Here is a 22009-nt window from a genome sequence, read left to right on the forward strand (position 1 = left end):
CTGTCCACCTCAGCCTTCCAAAGTGCTGGTATTATAGGCGTGAGCCACTGCAACCAGCCAGCCAGATAACATTCTCTTTAAAGAGTGAAAAGGCTGGATCTACCTGGGGATACACAACAAGGTGTAAGAGACATCCTCAAAGTGGGTCGGGCCAAGAGCCGGAGCCAGCCACAGGAGGCCTCCCATGCTGGTCACACCTCTCAGCACAAAGACTGCAAAGGCGACCGGCCAGATCACGCATGGCCAGCCCCAGAGCCCAGGAACACACCTGGCTGCACTTCCACAGTGGCAGTGTCCATGTCCCAGGCCCCCTGACTGTCAGTGACTCGCAAGTGGAAAGCGTACACCCCCTCCACCAGATTCGTAAGCTGCAGCGCCGTGCTGTGGTCAGAGCCGTCAATGACATCCTACGAAAGAACACGGATCACAGGGCAGTTGTCAATACTCACGCCCCAATTTCTGGGCTTCTGTTGACCCCAGTGTCCCATCTTTTTAACACAGGCATGACTTTCAGAGGGAGGCTGCAGGGGAATGGGGTTGTGGGGATAGCTAAAGACAGGAGAAATCCTCAGCATCTCTGCTCCAGAAAGCGCCAGGGGTCGCATCCTCAGTATTTCCTGAGCGGAGTTTACCAAGCACATTCCCGGAATTATTACCAAATAATTAACTGCATGCAACAAAGGGAAAGACCTTTTGAATTAGGGCAAGGACCCTGAGAACAAAACACAGGGTTTCTGGGTCCTATTTTCTTTTTCATTTATTTATTTATTTAGAGAGGGAGCCTCGCTCTGTCACCTAGGCAGGAGTGCAGTGGTGAGATCTCCGCTCATTGCAACCTCTGCCTCCCGGGTTGAAGCAATTCTCCTGCCTCAGCCTCCTGAGGAGCTGGGATTATAGGCACATGCCACCATGCCTGGCTAATTTTCTGTGTTTTTAGTAGAGACGGGGTTTCACTGGGTTAGCCAGGATGATTGCAGTCTCCTGACCTTGTGATCTGCCTGCCTCGGCTTCCCAGAGTGCTGAGATTACAGGCATGAGCCACCACGCCTGGCCCTAGCTCTTATTTTCAGACATAGCTTTACAAAACTCTCATCTTGAATTCACTCATAACATATCATGTTCACCTCAAATAACCAAGACCCTGGGTAGAACCCTCTGTTCTGTGTGCTTCTAAGCTCCAAAGTAATTAGAGAAGAACCTCCCAGATCCCTGCTAACAGAAGGCATGATAGCGAATAAGTGCTCTGAACAGAGACCCACTGTCATTCTATTTAAAGGCTAACCCCCGTCCAGTTGAATCGTGCTAATTCGAGAAGTGCTGAGAAAGTATAAAGCATTTTCAGTTCCTCCCCTGTGACCACTCCTTCAGTACATCGCCAAGCGTGAATCTGTATCACTGCAGTCCTCAGAAACGGCAGGAATGAAGATGTACAGAGTTGTGTCCTAAGAGGCAGAGTGGTCTAATGGGGGTACTATGCCGGCCAGGCGCTAAGAATCCGGGTGTGTCTAGTTTGATTAGAAATGGATTAACCTTGGCCAGGTCACTCTTCATCTCTGTATTCTGCTTTCTGCATCTGTGAAATGGAAACTGCAATCCTTGACCTACTGACTCATCTGGTACAATGTGAGGAACAGGAATGAATCTACCTGGACCAAATGGGAAAGATGGAAAAGCTAAGGAGCAGGATGATTCCCACTGGAAGACTTGACCTCAAAGTCCTTCCAAGCTACGGCTTCCTGCCCCATCCAAAGTCTGTTCAGGAAAAAGAAAGGATTTCAGCTTTTGTTTAAATCTCAAAGCAGCCTGCTGCCCCCAGCCTTGAGAACATTCAAATGTCGAAGCATAAGCACCTTACAGGGAACATGGGAAGACAGATGAAGTCACAGTAGAGATGCTGCCATGGACTGAATTGTGTCCTTCCCAAATTCATATATTGAAGCCCTAACCCCATGTGACTTTATCTAGAAATAGGACCTATATGGAAGTAGTTAAGATTACTTGAAGTCATGAGGGTAGGCCCCTGATCCAATAGGATTAGTGTCCTCATAAGAAGAGACACCAGGGTGCTCTGTTCCCCTGCTATGGGAGGACATGGTAAGAAAGCAGCTGTTTGCAAGCCAGGAAGAAAGACTTCACCTGAAATGGAATTAGCCAGCAACCTGAGCCTGTCTTTCCAGCTTCCGTAAGGGTGACAGAATGAAGTTCTGCTTTTTTTTTTTTTTAAGGATGGGTTTCACCATGTTGGTCAGGCTGGTCTTGAACCCCTGACCTCAGGTGATCCGCCCACCTTGGCCTCTGAAGTGCTTGGATTACAGGCGTGAGCCACCACACCCGGCCCGAAGTTCTGCTGTTTAAGGCTCCTTATGCTTATATCCTACAATATTCTGTGGTATGCTACTGAGGCGGCCCAGGCTGACTGGTGCAGAGGTAATGATAAGCAGTCCAAGTGCCATTCTCTGTCAGTACTCACTCCAGCTGCTGGACTCTGGCCGTCCCGGATCCACAGATAGGACACAATTCCTTGGTCATCAGTAGACTCTGAACCATCCAAAGTAATGGAGTTATTGGGAAGCACAAGAGTATGTCTTCCACCAGCCCGGGCTCTGGGAGGACTATTAGTTTCTAAGTCAAATAGAGCAAAAATGAAAGGAAAGAGACTGATTTAAAACACGAGTGATAGAAGTGGTGTGTCATAAAACACCCACAACTCTTCCACCTTGCAGATACAGTATGCAGATTTTAAATATCCAAAAAGGCACTCTTTCCCAAATGCCTGTAAGATAATGATAGACCTCCTTAAAGCTCCATTTATGCTTAGCTAGCTATCATTTGGGATGAAAAGGTAAAGCAGGTGGCAAGCTATATATTGGGAATTTTTCTAATATTGTTATGCTTTTTCTGTCCTGAAAAACAGAAACAATGATCTTACATACACTTAGGGTGCTGTAAGTGAAAACATTTTAAAATATACTCTGGGTCATTTTGTACTGGTCCACACTATCCGGCCAGAAATATTTCCACTTCAAGTACTGCCAAATCTTGACTCTCTAAGATTAAAAAAAAAAAAAAAAAAACTGAACAAAAAATAAGCTGTGTGCAGTGGCTCACACCTCTAATCCCAGCACATTAGGAGGCTGAAGCAGGAGAATCACAGGAGACCAAGAGTTTGAGACTGGCCTGGGCAGCACAGCAAAACTCCATCTCTACAAAACATTAAAAATTAAAATAATAACAATGGTAATTCAGCCCTCACCTCTCAGACTAGGTGTTAAATGTAAATGAGGCAAGGCCAGTCATGGTGGCTCATAACTGTAATCCTAACAACTGGGGAGGCGGAGGCAGGAAGAGCATTTGAAGCCAGAAGTTCAAGACCAGCCTGGGTAGCAAGACCCCGTCTCCACACACAAAACAAATTAAAAGTATTAGCTGGGCACGGTGACACACACCTGTAGTCCCAGCTCCTCAGGAAGCTGAGGTGGGAGGATCACTTGAGATCAGGAGTTTGAGGCTGCAATGCGCTATGATCGCACCACTAGACTCCAGTCTGGGCAACAGAGTGAGACCCTGTGTCTAGTTTTAAAGTAAAATAATGAGGCAATGTAAGAGCTATTTCTGATGTAAGAGCTTCAGAAAAGAGAGGCCAGGGAGCACTAACCAGACTGGGGCAGAGTGGGGAGACCATAATTAGACACGGCGTCCCCTGAAGATGAGCCTGCCGTGAGGCAAATCCTGCTTGTCCAGATGGGGCTCTGGGACCCGCCTGATCCCTCCAATTTCCCCATAGAAACAAGTCAACATGCCTGTGCAAGCTGTATCTCTACAATAAAATCATTTTAAAAATCTGAATCTGTATCACTTTGCTATTAAAATTGCTTCAGCCTCTCCCAGCTTCCCAGAGGATAAAGTCCAAAGCCCTAGGCATGGCCTGTGGCACATACAACCCTCCATGGCAGAGTCCGTGCCTTGGGCTGCAGCCACTCTCCCGGCATCCCACACCCCTGCCATTCCACAAAGCTTGGACCTTTCCATCCGGCCCGTCTCTTACACTCCCCTGCACTTCAACTCGTAGTGAGTATCCGTTCACTGATTCATTCAACATCTCTGATTTGCCATGAGTCTAGCACTTGCTATACTGAGGATACAGTGGTGTCTGAAGCAAAGGCAATCAGGCAGTTCACAGCCAAATGGGAAGACAGATGAGGAGACAGGTACCTAAAGCAGTACTGCCAGGTCTAGACCACAGATTCCACATTAGGAAACAATACGGAATTTGAAAACATCTCTTTTCTTGAATTTCCAAGGGAGAAAGAAATAAGAAAGCATAACGGTGTCATTTGGACAGGGGTCAGTCATCGCTGGCAGTTGCAGAGGAAGCGTGATGTCGTTAGATGATATGCTTCACAAATAAAAGGAAAGCCTTCTTGCAGAAAGCGACAGGACACAGCTCACGGGAATAGAAGTGAGCTGGCTTTTTTTTTGCCAGGCAGGGGTTCGACATCTGCTGTGAAGAAATAAGCAAACGCCAACATCTCTGAACAGTCGTGACCTGGCTGATGGCCCTGCAGACTCGAGGGCGGAGCGGGCCCAGCCCCGTCCTCAGACCCACTCACCCTTCTTCACGGCCACGGTGAGCGCGGACGTGCTACTCAGTCCCTGCCGGTCTCTCACTGTCAGGCGGAAGTGGTAGGTTCCCACCTGGAGGCCAGTCACGGTGGCTACCGCCTTGTCAGTGTTCTCCATGTCCACTGCACTGGGGCCTCTGGAACACAGGGAAGCCGTTAACGCGAGGGAGGAGGCTGGGCTCCGAACACGACAGGCATGTGATGTGCGCGTTCGTCAATGTTGTGCTCCGGCTGTGATATATGCCATTCAGAGAATTCTAAGAACACTCCATTCATCTGTACTCTCTAGTTCAGTGTACGAGTCACAAGCTAAAACCTATTTCAGATGGAGTCTGCTGGATTACTGGGAAGAGAATACTTGTTCTCGATTTTTTTTAAGTCAAGCTGCCATTGAAATCATCTATCCTTGGAAAATGGAGCCTTAGAAATGACTCCCATTTCTTCTTTGAGTAAAATTAGGTTAAATCCTCACGTATCTTTAGGGAGTCCATGGAGGAGGAGGGAATAAGCCAGGTAAGCCCTCTCCTAAGAGAGAAGCCACAGTAGAGTCATGAAGACAGCGGCTTATCAGCAGTACCGAGGTGGGTCCAGGCTCTTTCTCTGACTATCTGGGCAACCTTAGTCCATGTTATTAGTGTCACAAGCCTCAGTTTCTTCAACTTTAAAGAGGAATAAGATTCTTATTTATCTCTTACAAACCAATACAGGGTTCTATGAGACAGGGCATGTAAAGCTCAGAAAATGTTAGATGACATGGGTCGCCCTTACACTCTGCACTTCTGCTGTCCACAGTCCCTGCAGGGTGGCGTGAGTGTAGACGGGATCACACACAGGTTTCCCTGGGCCTCTTCTGCGGTGAGCTGGTCTCACAGCAGGACGGCCCTGTTCACCTGCCCCGAGCTCCGCCTCCTTCCACTGTCAACACGTCCACCCACACTTAATGAATGTCCTCTTCAACCAGTAACGCCCAGCCACTTCTAGAAACGTGCTTAAATCCCGACTCCTCAAAACACTCTAGCTGACTGTTTACCGCAGATCCTGCAGAGAAGGGATAATATGAGCATTCGGCATGGGCGTGAGTCTGGCCCAGCAGTGAGGCGGGCTACCTGACGTGCTCCCAGTGGTAGAAGACAATGCCGTGGTCATCGCTGCTGCTGCTCCCATCCAGGGTGGCACTTTGCACTGGAAAGATCAGCTCTTTATCAGGGCCAGCCACAGCCACTGGAGGTCTGTTGTTTTCTGGGATTAGGGAAACAGTGTGAAAAAGTATTATCTCTTTAAGTCTGCAATCCCGTGATTTCTTGATTTAAGCAAATCACTCATCTTGAGACCAGGCAGCCATTAGAATATGCAGTGTCCTTTGGAACCCTGGAGTGAAGCAATCCAGCCTCCTAGCTGATCTAGGAGTTGAACAGTTCAAGCTCAAGACTGGGGTTACAGGCAGCCAAGAAACACTGTCTCTAACAGACACATCTTTGGTTTCTTTAAAAAAAAAAAAAAAAATCTTCAGTCAGAGGGACCAAGGAAAGGGAGGAAGGGTGGAAGAAGAGAGGGAAGAAGGGGTTAGGGAGCAAGAAAACTGAGAGGAAGAAAAGAAGGAAGGGAGACAGAGAAGGAGGGAGGTGACATCACAGAGAGGGCGGCGGGGACATTCATGTGAAAAGACCTGCTTCCTCAGGTAGGGCTTACTTCCTTTTGTCTCTGCAGCCTCAGTGCTAACACTTTAAATTAAATGTTGAACAAAAGTAAAAGATATAAAGTAGGCGGGGCATGGTGGCTCACACCTGTAATCGTAGCACTTTGGGAGGCCGAGGTGGGTGGATCACCTGAGGTCAGGAGTTCAAGACCAGCCAGGCCATCATGGTGAAACCCCATCTTTAAAAAAAGATATAAAGTATTGCTGATATTGGCGGGGCGTGGGAGCTCACGCCTGTAATCCCAACACTTTGGGAGGTTGAGGCAGGTGGGTCACTTGAGGCCAGGAGTTTGAGACCAGCAAGGCCAACATAGCGAACCCTATTTCTACTAAAAATCCAAAAATTAGCCAGGCATGGTGGCAAACACCTGTAATCCCAGCAACTCAGGAGGCTGAGGCAGGAGAATCGTTTGAACCTGAGAGGCAGAGATTGCAGTGAGCCGAGTTTGTGCCACTGCACTCCAGCCTAGATGACAGAGTGAGACTCTCTTGAGGAAAAAAAAATTGCTGATATTTATATAAATAGACGAAATATCTGTTAACAAGTAAAAGGTCCAGGTGTGGTGGTTCACGCCTGTAATCCCAGCACTTTGGGAGGCCAAGGGTGAGATAATTGCTTGAGCCCAGGAGTTTGAGACCAGCCTGGGCAACAGATGAGACCCTGTCTCAAAAAAAAAAAAAAAAAAAAAGTCATGTCGTCAAAAGTTGTGGCAGCCATTACCCAATGTCTGGACCACACCACAGTCCTGATGACCCTACTCACTACAGGACTACAGGACAGTGGTCTCCCCTGGCTTTAGGATGGAGTATTGGGGTGACATACATTTACAAAGCCCTTTAGGATGGAGCCCCGGGCACTCTGGGATCATCCATGGACATTCCAGTGCCCGCCCTCCACACCGCCTCCCATTCCCACACCCCTACCTCTTTTCCCTCTCTTCAGTCATAGTAATTCCTTTTCATCTTCGAACGCACGGGACCCCCTTCCTTCCTCGGCGCTCATGCATACTGTCCCATACTGTTCTAATGCACGGGACCCCCTCCCTTCCTTGGTGCTCATGCACACTGTCCCATACTGTTCTAATGCACGGGACCCCCTCCCTTCCTCGGCGCTCATGCGTACTGTCCCGTACTGTTCGAATGCACGGGACCCCCTCTCTTCCTAGGTGCTCATGCACACTGTCTCATACTGTTCTAATGCACGGGACCCCCTTCCTTCCTTGGCGCTCATGCGTACTGTCCCGTACTGTTCTAATACACAGGACCCCCTCCCTTCCTCGGCGCTCATGCACACTGTCTCGTACTGTTCTAATGCACGGGACCCCCTTCCTTCCTCGGCGCTCATGCACACTGTCTCGTACTGTTCTAATGCACGGGACCCCCTTCCTTCCTCGGCGCTCATGCACACTGTCTCGTACTGTTCTAATGCACGGGACCCCCTCCCTTCCTCGGCGCTCATGCACACTGTCTCGTACTGTTCTAATACACAGGACCCCCTCCCTTCCTCGGCGCTGATGCACACTGTCCCGTACTGTTCGAATGCACGGGAACCCCTTCCTCGGCGCTCATGCACACTGTCTCGTACTGTTCTAATGCACGGGACCCCCTCCCTTCCTCGGCGCTCAAGCACACTGTCTCGTACTGTTCTAATACACGGGACCCCCTCCCTTCCTCGGCGCTCATGCACACTGTCCCGTACTGTTCTAATACACGGGACCCCCTCCCTTCCTCGGCGCTCATGCACACTGTCCCGTACTGTTCGAATGCACGGGACCCCCTTCCTTCCTCGGCGCTGATGCACACTGTCTCGTACTGTTCTAATGCACGGGACCCCCTCCCTTCCTCGGCGCTCATGCACACTGTTCCATATTGTTCTAATACACGGGACCCCCTTCCTCGGCGCTCATGCACACTGTCTCGTACTGTTCTAATGCACGGGACCCCCTCCCTTCCTCGGCGCTCATGCACACTGTCTCGTACTGTTCTAATGCACGGGACCCCCTCCCTTCCTCGGCGCTCATGCACACTGTCTCGTACTGTTCTAATGCACGGGACCCCCTTCCTTCCTCGGCGCTCATGCACACTGTCTCGTACTGTTCTAATGCACGGGACCCCCCTCCCTTCCTCGGCGCTCATGCACACTGTTCCATATTGTTCTAATACACAGGACCCCCTTCCTCGGCGCTCATGCGTACTGTCCCGTACTGTTCTAATGCACGGGACCCCCTCCCTTCTTCGGGGCTCATGCATACTGTCCCGTACTGTTCGAATGCACGGGACCCCCTCCCTTCCTCGGCGCTCATGCACACTGTCCCGTACTGTTCTAATACACGGGACCCCCTCCCTTCCTCGGCGCTCATGCACACTGTCCCGTACTGTTCGAATACACGGGACCCCCTCCCTTCCTCGGCGCTCATGCACACTGTCCCGTACTGTTCTAATGCACGGGACCCCCTCCCTTCCTTGGCGCTCATGCACACTGTCTCGTACTGTTCTAATGCACGGGACCCCCTCCCTTCCTCGGCGCTCATGCACACTGTCTCGTACTGTTCTAATGCACGGGACCCCCTCCCTTCCTTGGCGCTCATGCACACTGTCTCGTACTGTTCTAATACACGGGACCCCCTCCCTTCCTCGGCGCTCATGCACACTGTCCCGTACTGTTCTAATACACGGGACCCCCTCCCTTCCTCGGCGCTCATGCACACTGTCCCGTACTGTTCTAATGCACGGGACCCCCTTCCTTCCTTGGCGCTGATGCACACTGTCTCGTACTGTTCTAATGCACGGGACCCCCTTCCTTCCTCGGCGCTCATGCACACTGTTCCATATTGTTCTAATACACGGGACCCCCTTCCTCGGCGCTCATGCACACTGTCTCGTACTGTTCTAATGCACGGGACCCCCTCCCTTCCTCGGCGCTCATGCACACTGTCTCGTACTGTTCTAATGCACGGGACCCCCTCCTTTCCTCGGCGCTCATGCACACTGTCCCGTACTGTTCTAATGCACGGGACCCCCTTCCTTCCTCGGCGCTCATGCACACTGTCTCGTACTGTTCTAATGCACGGGACCCCCCTCCCTTCCTCGGCGCTCATGCACACTGTTCCATATTGTTCTAATACACAGGACCCCCTTCCTCGGCGCTCATGCGTACTGTCCCGTACTGTTCTAATGCACGGGACCCCCTCCCTTCTTCGGGGCTCATGCATACTGTCCCGTACTGTTCGAATGCACGGGACCCCCTCCCTTCCTCGGCGCTCATGCACACTGTCCCGTACTGTTCTAATACACGGGACCCCCTCCCTTCCTCGGCGCTCATGCACACTGTCCCGTACTGTTCGAATACACGGGACCCCCTCCCTTCCTCGGCGCTCATGCACACTGTCCCGTACTGTTCTAATGCACGGGACCCCCTCCCTTCCTTGGCGCTCATGCACACTGTCTCGTACTGTTCTAATGCACGGGACCCCCTCCCTTCCTCGGCGCTCATGCACACTGTCTCGTACTGTTCTAATGCACGGGACCCCCTCCCTTCCTTGGCGCTCATGCACACTGTCTCGTACTGTTCTAATGCACGGGACCCCCTCCCTTCCTCGGCGCTCATGCACACTGTCTCGTACTGTTCTAATGCACGGGACCCCCTCCTTTCCTCGGCGCTCATGCACACTGTCCCGTACTGTTCTAATGCACGGGACCCCCTTCCTTCCTCGGCGCTCATGCACACTGTCTCGTACTGTTCTAATGCACGGGACCCCCCTCCCTTCCTCGGCGCTCATGCACACTGTTCCATATTGTTCTAATACACAGGACCCCCTTCCTCGGCGCTCATGCGTACTGTCCCGTACTGTTCTAATGCACGGGACCCCCTCCCTTCTTCGGGGCTCATGCATACTGTCCCGTACTGTTCGAATGCACGGGACCCCCTTCCTTCCTTGGTGCTCATGCACACTGTTCCATACTGTTTTAATACACAGGACCCCCTCCCTTCCTCGGCTCTCATGCGTACTGTCCCGTACTGTTCGAATGCACAGGACGCCCACCCTTCCTCGGCGCTCATGCATACGTTTCCTCTGCGGAGAACTCTTCCTCTTGCCCTGCACTGCCCACCCCTCCCCTTCTTCCCTGACTGACTGACTGTGACCTGGGTTCTAACCCTGAGCTCCTGTAAGAGCTCTGTTCGGATGCGTCACACCCAGGCGAGCGCTCCCTCTTTGGAATCCTCTAGCACCCTGTGGTTATTTTAGTAAAGCACCAATCACAAAATTTTATGTGAACTTCTCCAGAAGCCCTGCAAGGGCAGAGCTCAAGTCTATCTTGTTTAGTTCCACATCCCCAAGTCTAACTGACAGCTCTTTTTGTGTATTAGCGGCATAAATACGTTGTCTACAGGCTGAGTATAATCTCATCGCTACCTCTAAGGCTGTTTGACTCAGGCGTAGGCAGAGGCCTGCGTTTTCATGAAACTACTAATCAACAGTGACGCTGAACTGTAACGTGTTCCCCAAGGTCAGGCTACATCTGAGTGTCAGGCCACACATGAGAACCAGCCCCTTCAAGACCCCCGGAGCGTTCTACAGCAGAGTGGGGCATGTATGGAAGCATCCACATGGCAAATCAGAGCCCACAGCAGTGCTGTGGATGGCTCTCACTTCATCCTCCATACCACAGATTACAGACAGTCAAGGCGGGATTTAGAACCTCAAAATCAAATTCGTTTTACATGGATCTTCAGCAGCCACAGGCCAGTAACACCACATGGGGCATCTTCAAAGCCCAGAAGCCCAGCTATCATTTCTGCTTTAATCTTCAAGGCCAAATCTCTTTCCCCTCCACCTACCAGGCAAGACGATCACAGTCACCACAGCAGTCGACTGTTGCCCTGAAGAATCTGTCACCACCAGCTGAAATGTATAATATCCTTCCTGCATTGCAGATAAATGAAGGTATGGCGTCTGTACTCCCTAAGTAATGCAAATACAAAAATAACAAACACACAAACGTTAAAAAGCACAAGTAAGTAGTATGACAGAATGAAAAACTAACGATTTTACTTAATACAGAGATCCTGCTCAAAAAAGAAATGTGCTTGGCCGGGCACGATGGTTCACATCTGTAATCCCAGCACTTTGGGAGGCCAAGGCAGGCGGATCACTTGAGGTCAGGAGTTAGAAACCAGTCTGGCCAACATGGTGGAACCCCGTCTCTACTAAATATATATATATTTTAAAAATCAGCTGGATATGGTGGAGGGTGCCTGTAATCCCAGCTACTTCAGAGGCTGAGGCACAAGAATCACTTGGAACCCAGGGGCTGGAGGTTGCAGTGAGCTGAGATTGCACCACTGCCCTGCAGCCTGGGTGACAAAAAAAAAAAAAAAGAAAGAAAAGAAAAAAGAAAAAAATGTGTTGGTCCCCAGGAAAATGTAACATAAAGTCTACCATGTATCCTCATACACTGTTGAAGGAGTGTAAATTAGTATGTGCTTTTTGGAAGCCAATCTCAAAACAGCTATTAAAATATTAAATAAGCACATACTACAACCCAGTAATTTGACTTCTTAGTATCTATTCTAGAGAAACGCACAAGGAGACTCGCCCGTGGATGTTGACTGAAGCACAGTCTGTCACAGCGAAACATGGAAACAGTCCACACGTCCACAAGAGGAGGGCGGCCAAACAGCCTGCAATACACTGTGGAGTGTTAGTTTACAAGAAAGAAGTTGGCTAACACCCTTCTCGGCCTTAGCCCACCTGCACCCAGCTAAATAAAAAAGTAAAATTAAATTTAAAATAAATGAGTTTAAAATCTTAAGGCAGATTTACAAATACTAAAATGGAAAATGTGAAAGACACATCAAGCAAAAAAAGAAAGTTGGATTGTATTAAAAAGCAAACGGCAAAAAAAATTTATAGAAATTACACACGAAAGGTGTGGAACAATGCACACAGTTTGAAAGATACTGCTATGTGTACACACACACACACGTACTCAGACACATGGAAAGGATTCTGGAAGTATACACATTAAACTGATAAAAGTAATTCTCTCCAATAAGGAGAATTGGATGACAGTGATGATCAATTTATTTGAACTTATTTTACCAAAATTTATTTGAGCTTTTTTTTTTTCTAACCACAAGAGGCAATTCATGTATTACTTTTGTAATTGGAAGTAATTTTTTGCTGGACGTGGTGGCTCATGCCTGTGATCCCAGCACTCAGGGAGGCCATGGCAAGAGGGTCACTTGAGCCCAGGAGTTCGAGATCAGCCTGGGCAATGTAAGGCTGGTTGCCTTGCCGGAGTTCGGACACGCCCAACTCCCTCCCCGCTTGAAAATTTACATTATGTCAATCATCTAGCTCCGCCTTGGAAATCCCCTCTGCATTGGGCACCTAACCCCACCCTTGGAAATCCTCTCTGCACTGGGCACCTGACCCCACCCTTGGAAATCCCCTCTGCACTGGGCACCTGACGCCACCCTTGGAACTCCCCTCTGCACTGGGCACCTGACCCCACCCTTGGAAATCCCCTCTGCACTGGGCACCTGACCCCACCCTTGGAAATCCCCTCTGTACTCGGCACCTGACCCCACCCTTGGAAGTCCCCTCTGCACTGGGCACCTGACCCCACCCTTGGAAATCCCCTCTGCACTGGGCACCTGCGCCACCCTTGGAACTCCCCTCTGCACTGGGCACCTGACGCCACCCTTGGAACTCCCCTCTGCACTGGGCACCTGACCCCACCCTTGGAAATCCCCTCTGCACTGGGCACCTGACCCCACCCTTGGAAATCCCCTCTGTACTCGGCACCTGACCCCACCCTTGGAAGTCCCCTCTGCACTGGGCACCTGACCCCACCCTTGGAAATCCCCTCTGCACTGGGCACCTGACCCCACCCTTGGAAATCCCCTCTGTACTCGGCACCTGACCCCACCCTTGGAAGTCCCCTCTGCACTGGGCACCTGACCCCACCCTTGGAAATCCCCTCTGCACTGGGCACCTGACCCCACCCTTGGAAATCCCCTCTGCACTCGGCACTTGGCCCGCTCACCAGAAATCCCACCTACCTACCAATAGCAGCTCACCCTGTCCACATCCTGTTTCTCCAAATCCAATCAAATGCCTTCACTCCCTATAACAACCCACTCCTGAGAGGAATCAGGCGCGACTTCCCTGGCCCCTCTCCCCAGGACCACAGAACCTTGCCCGGGAGCTGAATAAATTGGCATCTAATTTTCTTGTGCTGGCCTCAGTTTCCTTGTTTTTAACTCGGCAATAAACCTTTCAGAGAATAAACTTTACAGGCAACTTGACAAAACCCCATCTGCACAAAAAATGCAAAAATCAGCCAGGTGTGGTGGTGTGTGCCTGTGGTCCTAGCTACTCGGGAGGCTGAGATTGGAGGATCTTTTGAGCCCAGGAGATCAAGGCTACAGTGAGCCATGTCGAATCACTGCACTCGCGCCTGGATGACAGAGTGAGACCCTGTTTCAAAAGAAATAAATAATATAATTTTGTAAAACTCTAAGACAACAAAACTTTTTACAAAGTCATTTATTGAACTGGGTATGTAGTAACTACACTTGGTGACTCCAGTTCACGCCCCTTCCTTGTTATTGTTGGTAACACTTTTAATTACTGCTTATGTTTGAAGTTCATGGCATTATGAAAAGGATTTTTAATTTTGTCTTATTACAATTCATTTACTTTTACAGATCCCAAGATTGTCTAAAGATAAATGTATTTGCATGTATTTTTTAAGGTTTTAATGGAAAACTTTAAAAGAAAATGGATTCAAGATCAATTGCGTTACTAGGGGAACTTCTGAAATTTGAAATGCATATTTTTAAGAACTTTTGAAAAAAACCTTTTTTCCCCCCTACTTTGACTAAATAAGGCAAAGCACCCTTCTCTGAAAAGTTCATCAGAGAAAGTGTAATTTCCCAGGAGTCGCCTCCAAACTGACGTGGTATGTGAATGCTTCTGCACACAGTGTAGAGGAATGCTGTATCTCACCGACACCCCCAGGGCAGCCATGTTTCAGGCAGTTGCAAAGGCTTCACTTCCTTCCCCAGCAAGAGCACAGCCTCAGCAGGCGGCTTGGCACAATTTTTAGATGAATATAGAAGGGTCTGATTCACAGACCTCATCTTTGTGATTGCCGCAGTTAATACAAAGCATCACCCCTTTGGACATCTTAAACAAGCATAAGGCAATAAGGCTGTTACTGTGGAAATGCTTTGGGAAGGAAGAGAGAGGATGTCTGGCAACGGGGCTGGTGTGTAGAGGGGAGGCTCACAGTATGGCCCAGCTTTCAGGAACTTTGGATACATGTCCAGTATGCATGGATGAATGCTGGAGTATTAGCTTTGAATGCATAATTCCTAATAATTAAGTAAAAGAAAATTAGGATTTTTTTTTAACCATGAAAATACAAAATATCCCATCTTCCTGAATCAGAATTCTTAACACAACAGAAGCAAACAGCACACTTGCTACAACCCCTAGGTAGAGATGGACACCACCCAGAGGGTTCTCCAAGGATATCCAGGCAGCTCATGGCTCTTTGGTTCCGTAAATCTACCCGGTCACTTTTAACTCCTCATAATTGCAAAGCATGTTCCAAGAATACGGGAAAGTAAAGCAGGTAAGTTTCCGTGGAATATCTGATTTTATCTTAAATACTAATGAGCAATGTATCTTGGACAGGTGAGGGAACATTTGAAGAAGAAAAGGAAACTGGAAATGTAAGTTCCTATCTTTTGTTTTTTTTTTTCATGAAACTCTCAAATAGTAACATAACTTCAAAAACAGGAAGCTGGTTAGCAGCAAAAACAGATAGCTCTGCCTATCACAAAAAGAATAAATAAACAGCTAGCTCATACACACAACAGAAGTTTCAAGATTATTATGCTGTTAGACAAATACACTCAAAAGGTTTGAGCAAATCAAAAGGCAGATATAAACAAGGTCCTAAAAAGCAACCAGAGGATGCAGACAAGAGAGTAGGGAGTTTCTACAAACAGAAGAAACAGAGTAACAAACCCGATGCGATTCTGATAATGAGGTTTAGATTCAATTATTTCTAAGGTTGCTCCCAATATGAAAATATTTCTCTAACAGATGTGAGACTTTTCTCAAACTGATCTCAAGATCTAATTGTAAACACAGAACCAACTGGTTGCTGTCCTGTGCTTATCTAAGTGGATGAGGGGAGAGGATGTCACCTTGGAAGATCTGTGAGCTTAGGCCCTTTTCTAATAGTTGTAATATATCAGATAATTTCACAAAACAAATTATCTAAATTTAACGGCCTACCCCAACCAATAGCAGATAGATAGATAGATAGAAAGATAGACGATAGATAGATAGATGATAGACAATAGACAGACAGACAGACAGACAGATGGCATAGAGACAGACAAGAGTCTGAAGGCAGCATGGAGAACTTGCCTGCATGGCCACATGCTTGCCCTCACTCTCAGGACCCAGCGACCACTCATAGAAAACAATCTCGTGGTCGTCACTGCTCTGATTTCCATTCAAAGTGATGGAGTTTTGGGGCAAAGTGATGGTATGATTTGGTCCTGCATTAGCAACTGGTGGGAAGTCCACAGCATTGTTGACAATTAGGGCTGCGGTTGTGGCGTTAGTGGCTCCATCCGAGTCTGTAACTGTCAACCTACAGAAAGGAGAAGAATCCATAGTTGCAAGAATATGCCAGGCTGGGCACAGTGGCTCGTGTCTGTAATCCCAGCACTTTGGGAAGCTGGGGTAGGAGGACTGCTTGAGCCCAGGAGTTCTGAGACCAGCTGGGCCACAGAGTGAGACCCTATCTGTATTTAAAAAATAAAAAAAAAATTAGCTGGGGGTTGTCGTGCATACCCATAGTTCTAGGTACTTGGGAGGCTGAGGTGGGAGAATCGTTTGAGCCTGGGAGGTCAAGGCTGCAGTAAGCCGATATTGCTCCACTGCACTCCACCTCAGGCAGCACAGCAAGAGACTGTCCCAAAAAACAACCACCAAAAAAAAAAAAAAAGGGCAGACCAAAAAAATAACTGCCAAATCTCAAGGTACACTTAGGTCAAGTTAGTCGGTTCATGGAACAGTCCTCAGACCAACTTAGAACAGGTACAGATAGAAATTTAAGGAGGAAGCAAAGATAAACACAAAGACTTGACATTTCTGTTTGATTTTGTTGCTGTTGACTATTTTATTTTTAGTTCATAACATATTGATGTTAGAGTTTAACCTTTATGGATTTCTGACTAGTCTGAGATGCTGGGTAAGAAAAACCATCCTCAGCCAACATAGATACCACTCTCCAGTAACAGAGACTAAAAATGGGTCAGGTTTAAGTTCTGCCTTTAGGTTGAGCATACAGAGACAGAAAATCACTCCTAATTTTCAGCTACAAAGCTTTTTAATTTTTAATCCTTTTCTAGAAGACTTGATATTACATTTTCAGGATACGCCTTGCAGAGCAGTGTTAGAATTAAGCACTTTCACATGTGAACCAATGCTCACCCTCTGCAAACACAAAGAGAAATGCATTAACCTCCCTGCGCTAAACTGATGCCTCTGTGTGTTTGTGTGTGTGTGTGTGTGTGTGTGTGTGTGTGTGAGACAGAGTCTCGCTCTGTCGCCCAAACTAGAGTGCAGTGGCATGATCTCGGCTCACTGCAACTTCTGCTTCCCTGGTTCAAGCGATTTTCCTGCCTCAGCCTCCTGAGTAGCTGGGATTACAGGCACCCACCACCACACCCGGCTAATTTTTGTATCTTTGGTAGAGACAAGGTTTCACCATCTTGGCCAGCCTGGTCTCAAAATCCTGACCTCATGATCTACCCGCCTTGGCCCCCGCCAAAGTGCTGGGATTACAGGAGTCAGAGACTGCACCCGGCCCCACTAAACTGATTCCTAATGTGGTCCTGAGAACAGTGAATTCACAAATAGGTCACTTCATCCTTCTACATCAAAGGTGGTGATAGGGACTAGTGATGATGCTAAATAAGTATCAGTAGGCATATGAGAGCAAAGCTGTGGCGGAACGCAGGCCTTCCTCACAGGGCGGGTACACGCGTGGCCTTCCTCATGGGGCGGGTACACGCGTGGCCTTCCTCACGGGGCAGGTACACACGCGGCCTTCCTCACGGGGCGGGTACACGCAGGGCCTTCCTCACGGGGCGGGTACACGCGGGGCCTTCCTCACGGGGCAGGTACATGCAAGGCCTTCCTCACGGGGCGGGTACACGCAGGGCCTTCCTGGCAGGGTGAGTACACGCGGGGCCTTCCTGGCAGGGCGGGTACACGCGGGGCCTTCCTCACAGGCTGAGTACATGTAGGGGGCACCTGTGCATCCTGGGCTTCCTTCCACACTATGCCCCACACTCCACACAACCAAGATCCAGCTTCCACCCTGGCTCTGACAGCAAACCAAACACCTAAAAGTCCTTCCTTCTCAACCAGGCTGAGTCGGGACACCTTCTGGGCCCTTTAGAAAATTTCTTCCTGGGTTAGCAGCAGTAACCTCCTCAATCAGATGGTGAAGAAGAATTAAATAGAAATAAATCAAATGAATCTTATAAAGTGTATTTCACTATATACAAATTTTACCCCAATACATAAATAAAGTTCATATTAATTGATGAGGATATCAGTGTTTCCAGTGGCATCCAACCAAAACCCCCACGAAAGCCAAATCTCCTCTCTTGATCAAAATAAGAAGTGCAGTGTTTTATATGCATTAGTTTAAAGAAACAGTCAACATTTAAGTAGCAGGAAGCACAGTAAAGGCAGGGACCCACTTGCCTGAAACTGTAGTTACCAGGATCAAGGTGAGACAGGCGTAAGATGGGGGAGTCAACGGAAGTCTTCTCTTCCACAAGGGGCCCGCTAATTTCTTCCCAGTGGTAACTCACTATTTCAGTATCATCTGTACTTTCTAAAAGATTGAGAAATAAAGACAAGAATGAAATATAAGAAGAGGAAAACAAGTTTTGTAATTTAATTACTGCATGTTTAAATTCATTTTTACAGGAAATTATATACTTGCCTAGAGCTCAACTGCTATGTACTGTATATTAGAAGGAGGTTCTTTCCTGCTGCTGAAATTATCATTGCTATTTTTCTCCTAGATTTCCACCTGATTTGAGTGAGGCTGTTCCCACTCAGTTGAATATTTAAGAAGCACAATGACAGATGCTTTTGCTTTTAAAAAACAGGGGCCAACAAAATGCAGCACATGGAAACGCTACTTCCGCTCACCTCAACTACAGCATGTGAGCTCCTACTCAACACTGTAAATAGGCATCTGAACTGACAGGCTCAGACTTGAGATGCTTTTCTAGAACTTACAAAACATCTTTTACTGCTTTAATTATTAAGGGGTAAATCCAGAGAAAGGGTCATATCCCTACATGAACATTTTCTATTTCTACTGTAAAAGTGAACAAACAAAATGTGCCGTGCGGATTCGTAGAAACTTAATCCTGGAAGGGGGTGGGTTTCATCTAATTCATTTAAGGAAAGAGGAAGTTTGTGTGACAGATAAATAATCCTGAACAGTGTCCTGGAAATAAGCCATACTGAATTAGAGGAATCAAAATGCGATATATTTCCATTTAAAACATGCTGTAGTTTCACATGGCTAAGAAAGTTCTTTAGGGCCTGGCCATTTGATTGGCAATCGCTGTGAAATATGGGCTATATTTGAATAGAGGCAAATCCTCATGTCAAGGTGCTCTCTGTACATCTTCAGGCTTGCAAAATAGAGCAGCTTCAGCGGCTAACAAGCATTCTCCCGACCACCAAGGCGACCATTCTTCCCTCTTTACAGGATTTGGTATCAGCTTTGTGAGTAAATGTACATAAAACGCAGTTACCTGGTACACTGATAAGGATGAACCTAGTCAATCACAGGATGTTTTCAAAATATATTTACACAAACACCTCTAGTCACTCAGGGGCCCCTTCCACATATACTCCAATAGAAGAATGGACTCTGAACTAACCATTTAAAATACCACACCCCCTCACTGAAGACACCCTTTCTAAGAATTGTTAAAAGTGATTTTACCAGGCCAGGCATGGTGGCTCACGCCTGTAATTCCAGCACTTTGGGAGATTGAGGTGGGCAGATCACAAGATTGGGAGTTCAAGACCAGCCTGACCAACATGGTGAAACCCTGTCTCTACTAAAAATAAAAAATTAGCCAGGTGTGGTGGCGTGCTCCTATAATCCTAGCTACTCAGGAGGTTAGGACAGGAGAAGTGCTTGAACCTACGAGGTGGAGGTTGCAGTGAGGTGGAGGTTGCAGTGAGCTGAGATCACGCCACTGCACTCCAGCCTGGGTGACAGAGCCGAACTCTATTAAAAAAAAAAAAAGTGATTTTCCCATCTGGTTGGGGGTGCTTCCCCTCCTGAGGATCACAGGAGCTCCTCTCTAGCTTCTAATTAATTCTTTTAAAATAATCTAATGGGAGCTCCTCCCTGGTGTCTAATTAATTCTTTTAAAGTAATCTTCTAAAATAATTTACACACATAAAGATGTATCTATACAGTGATTTTCTAACCACTAATCATATATACCACACCAGAAGAGGATTCTTCAACGGTTGCTCTAATTCCCAATTAAATGGCCAGGCCCTAAAGAACTTTCTAATAGAACAGACAAAAGCTGAAGGGAAAATAAGCACAGAGCGGAGAAGCTAAAGGAACTAAAGACAAAAAACTGAGGAAGGAAGTGATCGTTTATCCGAGTAACAGCCCCTAAGTCCTCCCAGCCTTGATGCAGAGCACCCATTATACTTCCTGGCATGCAGAGAAAAAAAAAAAAAATCCCTGAACTATCACAGGATACGCACGGCTGCCATCAATGAGGGCTGACGTCAAAGGCAAAGTGAGCTCCTGCACTTGGGGAGAAACAACTGCTACAGGTGGCAAGCTGACTCTTCTGGCTGCAACAGAAAAAAAGGGCAGTGACTGAGCCCACGTTGTGTATGCATATGTCCTCACCCACAGAAAATTATCTGCTTTCAAAAACTGATGATAAATGTCCTGTCAAGGAGGTGTTTACCCTACCGGCCTCAACTGTGGAGAGCACTTTTTAAAGTCTGGAGTCTCTGTGGATTTCAGGAGCTTGTCTGTACATTTACACTTTTGAATGTAAGCCCAGGCTCAGTTAAGACATGCAATAATAACCAAGGGGCTGGTCACAGAACATGAGCAGTAATTCCAGAGCAGGAGCAAGGAGTTACAGTTCCAGCTCCTGGGATTAACTGGATCTTCAATATCTGACTAAAGGCAAGCCACCACTCCCAACCATGCTTCAGCTGTAAAAATAACCAGGCAGAGTATGCAAAATTTAGAGCTGTCAGGTCCGAGGGTTGGGCTGAAGTTGGTTCGGGGGAGGTTTACCTTAACTGTGTAGGTTGTGCTCTCAGCACAGGTGAGGGGGTGGTGGAGGCTGAAAGCCAGCTGTTCCACTCACCAAGCCAGGGCTGTGACCGCCCAGCTCAAGAACTACCAGTTTCTAATTCACAAGAATGCACTGACTGATGGGCACACATTTTCCCCTGACCTCCTGGTTGCTCCATTGAATGTATTTAACATGCCCCTGCTCCGAAGGTGAAGCTGACTCATGGAGAGTGTATGTAGAAGTTAGGGTGGATGGAGTAATTGCCAGCTAGAGAGGGCTAAGGAAGATTCGCCACCATTCAAGAGCAGCCAGCAATAACCTTGTCAAGCAAGCCCTGTTATACAGAAATTACAACACAACACAATAAAACAAAACCATAATCTTTGCATGTTTTCTCTACCATAGAGTCTAATATAAAATAGATTTTCTCTCTGTCTCTCTCTCTCTCTGTCTCTCTCTCTCTCTCTAGACAGACAGACAGACAGATAGATAGACAGTCATCCAGGCACCGAACATTGAGATAAATGTGTACAACAGGAGGCCATTCTCTTACACAGGCTTACCAGGCTTAACAGTGACATTGACAAATGCTTCTCCAAAGGCATTTTCACTAGAAACAGCGACTTTGAAGACATAAAGTCCGACGGACAACTGTAACATAAAGAAAAGTTACACAAGTCAACTTGCAAAAGCTATGATGGGTCCATTACCTAGTAAAAGAAAAAATATCCCAGAAGCCATGCTCCTAAAGTCGGCATGGAGAAGCGGCTCAGCAGGGAGTCTCATCTGGATCTGTCTAGAGGCTGCCACGCGTTTGAAGCCTGAATTCCGGAACACTAAGGATCACCTAGACAGGCCTTTAGCTTCGCTACAGAGGGCCTCATAGAGGCCTAAGTAAGATGGACCAGCAGAGGACAGCAGTCCTCAACCGTGTGTGTATGAACCAAGCACTTTTACCACCTAGCTCTGGTGGGCTGGCTGCAGGTGGCTGGACGCCACACTTTGAGAACCAGAGCTCAGTGACATGGGAATGATGCAAGTCCACGCTGCACCATGAGCTGTGTGGTCCCAGGAGACAAAGTCAATCATCTGGTAGGAAACCAGACCTCTAGCGGCAAAGTCAGTTTACATAACCTCCTAGGCCAGAAAGACGGCGTGTTTTTTGTGAATGCTTGTATCATACAGCAATACGGCATAGGGCGATCTGTGACCCGGGATGGAATTATTGGCAACTCTAGAGATGCGCCTGATTGAGAACCAGAGATAAGT

The 22009-nt window shown here is 47.9% G+C and overlaps 1 protein-coding gene across 10 annotated transcripts in view; it reads right to left on the reverse strand.

The window, feature by feature from the left end:
* KIAA0319 (KIAA0319 ortholog) overlaps positions 1–22009 on the reverse strand; it is a 106406-nt gene that overhangs the window by 22392 nt on the left and 62005 nt on the right. For 5 of the 10 annotated variants that reach the window (XM_074398510.1, XM_074398512.1, XM_039462715.2 and 2 more), the window contains exons 7-15: positions 21304–21391; positions 20187–20279; positions 18132–18264; positions 15774–16002; positions 11159–11282; positions 5729–5861; positions 4611–4759; positions 2471–2622; positions 269–407 (exon numbers count right to left, since the gene is read on the reverse strand). In XM_074398510.1, the coding sequence (XP_074254611.1) occupies positions 269–407; positions 2471–2622; positions 4611–4759; positions 5729–5861; positions 11159–11282; positions 15774–16002; positions 18132–18264; positions 20187–20279; positions 21304–21391 (1240 nt within the window). Of the gene's footprint in view, positions 1–268; positions 408–2470; positions 2623–4610; positions 4760–5728; positions 5862–11158; positions 11283–11904; positions 12909–15769; positions 16003–18127; positions 18265–20186; positions 20280–21303; positions 21392–22009 lie in introns of those variants that run through there. The other 5 variants (XM_074398511.1, XM_074398514.1, XM_074398516.1 and 2 more) reach the window with 5 other exon arrangements.

Source organism: Saimiri boliviensis, chromosome 4 (genome assembly GCF_048565385.1).
Source record: "Saimiri boliviensis isolate mSaiBol1 chromosome 4, mSaiBol1.pri, whole genome shotgun sequence".
Taxonomy (NCBI): Eukaryota; Metazoa; Chordata; class Mammalia; order Primates; family Cebidae; genus Saimiri; species Saimiri boliviensis.